Consider the following 7680-nt stretch of genomic DNA (forward strand, 5'->3'; position numbering starts at 1 on the left):
TTTTAATCGTCAATGTTAAAAATTGTTTAGCTTTTGCGAAGCTGCTTTTTTAACATTTATTTGCAGAGCTGCATTTTTCAACGCGACGCTCCTCAACGCTCTTATTCTGTTTATCATTAATTTTTTGTTTGGCCTATGTAAAGAATTTGACGCTGACTTTTGACTCTTTGATTGGGATTAACCTCTAAATTATCGGGTTTTAATAGTGCTGGAAAGTTTGGAATGAAACCATGTTTACACTTGGCGCAAGTATAGATTTGCGCCGAGATTTAGGAAATCTCGTGTTTTGCAAAGAGCTCATGGTGAAACAATTAAAGGTGGTCTCATTTGTACAACAACCTCAAATCATACGGTGCAATCCGCCATCTTGTTATCAAGCTGATCGCGTTTTCAAACCAATTTGTGTGCGTATACGTGTGCACACATGACCAGGGAATATGAGAGAAAGAAGATAACAACGAAGAGAATGTTAACAAAAATCTGACATCTTAATACCGTCAAACCCGGGCGGCTGTTAACAGCTGTTCACATGAAATCACCTTTTTAAATCCGCCTTGGTTTAAGCTAATCTACTTATTTGAGGATATTTGCAGCAAATCTGCTTCGAAATTCAAATGCAAAATTGCATTTGCATTGAATACCGGTTATTATCGGTAGTTTTGGGCAGCACTTTATCTCAACATCTCACAATTTCTCAGGATTCACTGAATAAGGTTAAGCCAAGCGATCAGCCGATATACTTTTTTTTAATATTTGGCAGTACTTGGCATTGAGGATGTCAACTTGTTCTCTTTTTACATTCATTCTTTGTTTACGTTTTCTCCTATATGATGACATTTTCAATCGTCAGATTTGACATCCTTAATGATGTTTATGGGGCCTATCCACTTTGTGTTTTTGCATGTGACCTAACCTTCTATTAGTGAATCCTGACAATTTCTTATAAAATTTAAAAAAATTGTTTCACCAGTTTAATTGCCGACCACAATATATATGCTGAACAGAATAAAAATGCAGATCACAATAAACACGCTGTCAAAAACATCCCTGTTGACAAATGCAAATCACTGGAACAGATGATCGCGCCATTAAATCCGGATTTAAAGAGCAGTGTAAACGGGGTTTTGGGCTCTAGTGTTAACATGGTTTTATGGAGCTGTTTTAATAATCAAGATATATTCATTTAGAGGTAGTGGCAGTTGCCCAACAACAAAGTATTGAGTGCCCTATCTCTCAAAATCAGTGATTAGTGCAACTCTGATTTTGTGTATCGTACTAATTCGCTCCATTTTCCGTTGTTACTTTTTTGAAACGCTACAAAAATGTCAATGATAACAAAATACTTTTATGAAAATATTTTCATAAATAATGAGGAATGTAATCTCAATGTAATTAGCAAGATTTTTCTATTCAAAATTTATTATCCAAAAAAGTAATCTTAAAAAAATGTATCTAAAAGCCAATATAGTACACCATATAAAGCCTAGTACTGACTTCAGAAGAAGAAAATGCGAACACATTCCGTTGAAGTGGTACTGAGTTCTATGTGCAAAATAGTAGCGACATGTCTCAGAGTACTACTTTTCCGCCGATTTTCAGCCAACGTTTCTCCGACGTTTTTTTTTTATATGGAGTTTGATAGCATTCTGCTCGAAAAACTGAAAAGAATACTCAGCTTTAAGGCTGGTACAGGATTCCCTGAATAAGGTTAAGTCAAGCGTTCAGCCGACATACAATTTTTCTAATTGTTGGCAGTACTTGGTATTGACTTGTCAACTTGTTCTATTTAAGCATTTATTCTTTGTTAGTTTTTCACCGTTGAAAACCCATTTTTATTGCGATTACTTTTTTTGAAAAACTACACAAATAATAAAAAAAAAATTATTTAAGTTTTGCGTCACATCATTGCCAATTTCCATTGAAATTAAATTTGAAATTTTCTTTAATAAAATAAGCTACATTTTAAAAATTCATTCTCAGCAAAAGGCTCATGGTATGTAACTCAACCAAAAGAACGCATGTGAGCGTATTAGAAAAAAATTAGTGCTGCGCGTGCTATCAAACCATACCTGCTAAGAAACACACATTTATATCGATTCGTTCGTACCATTTCGTACACACTATGACTCATTTTGTACGATACTACTATTGTTTTGTCTTTCGCATCACCATCAAGAAGAAGAAGAAATAAAATAAAAATGGCGAGCCAAAAATAACAGCGTCGTCTATAGTTTTTGTGGAATTATTTGTGATAACTTTTTATTGAATGTTAGAAAAACTGTTTAAAGTCAATGATCACCAACGTAAACTGACGAAAAATCATTTAAGTACTTGGTTCTATAAGTTTGGAAAAAGGATATATTGAATAGACGGCATAACCTCCAAATTAAGTGACATAAATATGAGAAAAATGAAAGAAGAAGCAGAGACTTGTAGTAAATTGCCGCCTAAAATTATAATGGGTGGTGTTGGCGGCAGTAGTCCGGCAACAACAATGATCCAATGTTCCCCATCGTCATTAACATCGATCACGGCAAGAAGTTCCGGCGCCTCGACACAATCCAGCCCCATCTCATCCACTCCAAGCAAGCAGCAGCCCAGTGATGAAATTCTTGCCTCTTTGCTAAGAATGAACAATTTCGATTCTATATCGAGCATTAAAGACGAATCCCTGGACATCGATCTTTCCGCTTGTGTAACAATAAGCGCTGACCCATCGGGCATGATAGGGGGCAATAGTCTGTCCTCGTCAGACTTCTGGAAAGCTCTAGACGAGAGTGCACAAACACCGCAATTAGATGTGAGTGGTGGTGCGGTAAGTGGAAACAGCGGAACAGGGTGTAGCAGGTCACCTCCCTCCCCTTGCGGGAGTAGCAACAACATGTTAATGTCCAGTGAGAAATGTGATCTAAGTATTACACTTAAGAAGGAGCAGACAGATTTCAGTGGAACCTTTTTGAAACCATCGAGTGGGATCACTTGCTCACCTTTAAAACGTTCCAACAAACCTCCAGCACAGCTTTTGGAACAGCAGCACATTCTTAAAGAAAAATCACCCACCAGATTTTCAAAACCAGACACAACGGGTAGTGCCGCTAATGGTCCACCATCTTTGGCACCGATTATACGGTTAAACCAGTTTCCTAAACCGCCTATAGATTTGCCCAAAATAAATAAGAATGGAACAACAGCAGCCTCTAATCTCAACTCAATTAATAGCAATATGACACAACCTCCTCCATTGACCGCTTTGGATTGCTCTCCAAATAATAAAAACGAAGTGGCACCAAAAATTATCCTGGAACCCATTTATAGATGTTTGGATTGTGATGTCGCGTTTCAAGGAGGCCAAGAGTTGGCAAATCATAGCAATCATCGCATTACATACAAATGCAGGGAGTGTGAACGTGAATTTGATGCAGAACCCTCGCTTAAGAAACACTTGAAAACCCATCGTCCCATTGATGCCCGCAAAGATGCCTGGAAAAAGTGCCCTGATTGTGGAAAGTGGTAATAGAGCTATTACGATTTTTTTATATTCTTGCCTCTTTACTTGCGGCATTTGAGACCTCATCCAATAGGATGTAGTAGAAAGTTTAATGACGACTTTAGCATATGGCTTGAAAAAAAAGATTGTTTGGGTGAACGTTAATTTTAAAGCTGAATTACACTGCTCTAATCTGCAAGCTTAAAATTCAGTTCCAGGACAAAATTCTTTATTCAAAAGCCCTAATGTCACTACTAGACACGGGATGGCTGTGAGCACCACACGGGCTGGAACATTGAGGTCCTATCTGGTGTTCATTGCTGTCAGCAACTCGTACAACACAATCTTCTTAACAAATTATTTTAGAGACACGATTCAACTGCCACTAGAGAGGATTCATGTTTTTCTCTTAACGCAAAAACATATCCCCTTTGTTTACAAAGTTTTTGGCGTACCCGGCTTTCTGCGCTCTTGCACTTAGAAGGAATACGAAAATTGGCACGTGAAACACCCATTGTCATCTATAATTAACATAGAATATTAATATTTAGCTTAGCTAGCTCAAGTTACATAATTTATATTGATAGGGGAACTCCATTTTGAATATCATCTGGATTATGTGGTAAAACGCATAGTGGACGGGAATTCAAAGGTAGACTGACCAAAGTTTTCAGCTCGTCAAAAGTCAGCTGCCTTCAATAGCGAAGCCTCCGAAGTACGAAGATTTAGATGGATTAAATTTCTATTTGAAATTATCATTCAAACACAGATTGTCAACTATTTTCATATTATCTTGATGGTAAAAAGCGTTTCAGACCAAATAGTTTGGGTGTGCCACTAATAGAAGCCAAACGTTTTAAAGCTGACAGCTCCATGTGAAATGCTATTGTTGAAATACATACGAAGCATTTACAGATGGGCGTTGCATGACGGTTTTGGTAAACCGAACAAAGCCAGGTTCCGGGATTCTTTCTGCTAAATATCCAGACTTTGGAAATTTGTAATTTGCGTGGAATGCGTCCTTATTGATATAATTGTAAGTCGAGTACAATTTGCCGCAACTCATTGTAGAATTAACCGCAACTCATACCACAGAAAGTATCAATGTAATGAATAATAAGGTCTCTCGAAGGTAAAATTTTATATCTGCAATATTTGATCCATAACATTGTATTGATAGGCGAGAATACAGAATATTTATATCTAATAATCACAAGATGGGATCTCGACGCTTCTTGTGAGATTGTGAGTTCTTTTGTGCTATATAATTGAAAATTCTGTGTGAATTCGTGCTGAGTTTAAGCATTCTAAAATGGTAGTCGAATTACTTAGTTTATAATCAGTCCATACATAACTCATGTGATAGATAAAAGTTTGTGTACTTATTTTTTGTATGTTTTGTTTTTATTTCAGCCTTAAACTAGGTAGCATGTGGATGCATCGCAAAATACATACTGAAAACAAAAAGTATGGCTGTGAAATATGTGGTCAGAAATTCGTACAGAAAATCAATTTAACTCATCACCAACGCATTCATACCTCAGAGAAACCATACGAATGTTCCGAATGCCAGAAACGTTTCCAAGAGCGTAGTCATTTGCAACGTCATCAGAAATATCATGCCCAAACACGATCATATCGGTGTGAGAAATGTGGTAAAATGTACAAGACCGAGCGTTGCCTAAAAGTCCATAATTTGGTGCATCTGGAGCAGCGTCCGTTCGCCTGTACGGTGTGCGACAAGTCGTTCATATCGAATTCGAAACTAAAGCAACATTCGAATATTCACACTGGCGAAAGACCGTTCAAGTGTAACTACTGCCCCAGAGATTTTACGAATTTTCCCAACTGGTTGAAACATACGCGTCGCCGCCACAAGGTGGACCACAAAACGGGCGAAATGTTAGAAAATATTCCCTCATACTGCTCAAAGAAATCAACGCGTACCCCAAAGGAGAAGAAAACAAATGCCGCCGAAGTAAAGAGCGCCGGCAATGCGGCCAATAACATGCCAGCAAACCAGCAGAATGCAACGAGTTCGTCTTCAAATAATTGCATTGATCTCAACAAAATGGATACTAGTGAGTCCAACACTAAAACTACACCCACCATAGTTACATCTGTTGTTCCTTTGGCCTCTGCAGCTGCCACCGTTGTAACTACAAAAGTGTCTAGTTCTGTTGTGAGTAGCAATGGTCCGCCACCGTTAGCTAAGGTGCCGGCCAAGCGCAAGAAGAAAATACAAACGATCACTGTAAATTCTGTTATAAAGACAGAAAAGGATGCGACAACAACAAATTTTATAGTCACAACATCCACCGCTCAGAACTCGCCTTTGGTGAATCTGACTACATCGAGTGGCATTGGGCCGCCGCCTCTGGCATTAGTTTTTAGTACGAAACCCATAAATGCCATCACAACTAATTTGGCTGCAAACACGACAACCACCGCACCACTAATAACACACACACAACAGCAGAATCCGCCAGCAAATGTAAAAATTGAGAAGTCAAAAAGGGAACGTAAGCAGTCAATGCCAAAGCAAGTTCAGCAAGTCCCTCCGCCAATTATAATCAAAAAGGAATTCATAGAGCCAAAAGCCGAAATGCTTGTGCCACAGGTGCAACCGCAGCAACAACATCCGCAAAGACAGACGCATGAAAATCAACAGCCCAAAGCTCCATTTCCCGATTTGCATTGTCTTAGCATAACATCGGCAGAAGATTTAATAATGGAGCAGGCTTTAGAAATGGAGGAGTGTGGTCTGTTTAAGGCCAATTCAGCGGCGGCAGGTAGTGTCAATGTAATGCCAAACTTTGCCGAAACTGATAATGCGATTTCCTCTGAATCTGTGGCGAATATGCATTTTAAGATAAAAGAAGAACACCATGACATGGAACTGAAAACTGAGGAATATGGTAAGTAACACAAACACAAACACGTACACCTTCAATGATTTGCTCTTTATTCTATAACTACATCATTGTTCCTCAACAGACTCGCTTAAGAAAAGTATATCGTCACTTGAGTCATCGCCGTTCTCTTCGCCTGCGTCAATGGAATTCGCTTCGTCCTCTACACTGGCACCGGATTTCACGGGAAACAATTTCTATTTGCCCCAGTTTACAATTACGAATAACCAACTGCTGTCAACAAACTCAGCCATCGCCACCATGAAAGTTGAGGATACCAATGCAACAACTAGACAAGTGCGTCAGTTGGTGGCGACAAATATAAACGGTGTTCCCGAACTTATACAAATTACCAATGCTGGTAATGCGAGATATTTGAAAACTAATATAGCCTCAAGCAACAGTAATACCAATAGTAACAACAACAACAACAATAATAATGACAATGCATCATCATTTATTAACCAACTATATCTGCCGCTTACAGTTAATGCCGGGCCTGTTCTAATGAAATCGCATCAGGCTTTGCCATCAGTGGATACGCTGCTTTTCTCGCACTCAAAGTTGGCCCTTTTTAATAATCGTAATTTACCAAAACAAGCGACAACAGCTCAACACAATTTATCCTAATCCAAAGTTTAATTAACTTTCCATAGTTTTTACCTTAAACTAACTCTTAAGTTTTAGATTTATTTCTTATTATAACACATTACTCTTATCTTTATGTTCTCATATCAATTTCAACTTATACATATGAGAAGTAAACAAAAAAAAAACGATTCGTTTCCAAATTATCTTCTTCCTCCTCCCCGTCTGTATGCACCTAACAGTGAAAGTGCAAGCTTTCCATACTTTCTTTCGTAGCCTACATTTGTCTTTTTAAGTTCAATTTGCAATTTGTGGTAGTCTTGTTTAGTTTAGCTATTAGACATTAGATACAAAATAATGGAATCGAATGTTATACATATTTATATATTTAAATATATAAAAACATACATACATATATTTTTCTGCAAGCCGATTTCTTTAACCTAAAACATCTTTTTTTAGTCTTTAGTAGTTTGTATAAACTTCTTTTTGTAAGAAAACGGAAAATCTAAATAAACAGATCATGTTTTTTTTTTCTTAAATTATGAATCTTGATTACTTAGCCGCTTAATATATCCTGTGCCCACTCAAAGTATTCTTAAGCCTGTAACTTTTTCAGACTTTTTCGTAGTTGAGTCCGAACGCAGTGCTTTGAGCGGCAACTGTATGTAGAGAAGATTTACATGTGATACT

At 37.7% G+C, this 7680-nt stretch overlaps 1 protein-coding gene across 1 annotated transcript; it reads left to right on the plus strand.

Annotated features, from left to right (window-relative positions):
- The first annotated feature begins 2166 nt into the window (after window positions 1–2166).
- LOC106083350 (serendipity locus protein H-1) lies at window positions 2167–7475 on the plus strand. Its single transcript, XM_013246292.2, has 3 exons — window positions 2167–3510; window positions 4901–6405; window positions 6485–7475. Exons 1-3 carry the CDS (start codon window positions 2402–2404, stop codon window positions 7027–7029), a joined length of 3159 nt encoding a protein of 1052 aa, XP_013101746.1. The 5' UTR covers window positions 2167–2401; the 3' UTR covers window positions 7030–7475.
- The last annotated feature ends 205 nt before the right edge of the window (window positions 7476–7680 follow it).

Source organism: Stomoxys calcitrans, chromosome 2 (assembly GCF_963082655.1).
Source record: "Stomoxys calcitrans chromosome 2, idStoCalc2.1, whole genome shotgun sequence".
Lineage (NCBI taxonomy): Eukaryota > Metazoa > Arthropoda > Insecta > Diptera > Muscidae > Stomoxys > Stomoxys calcitrans.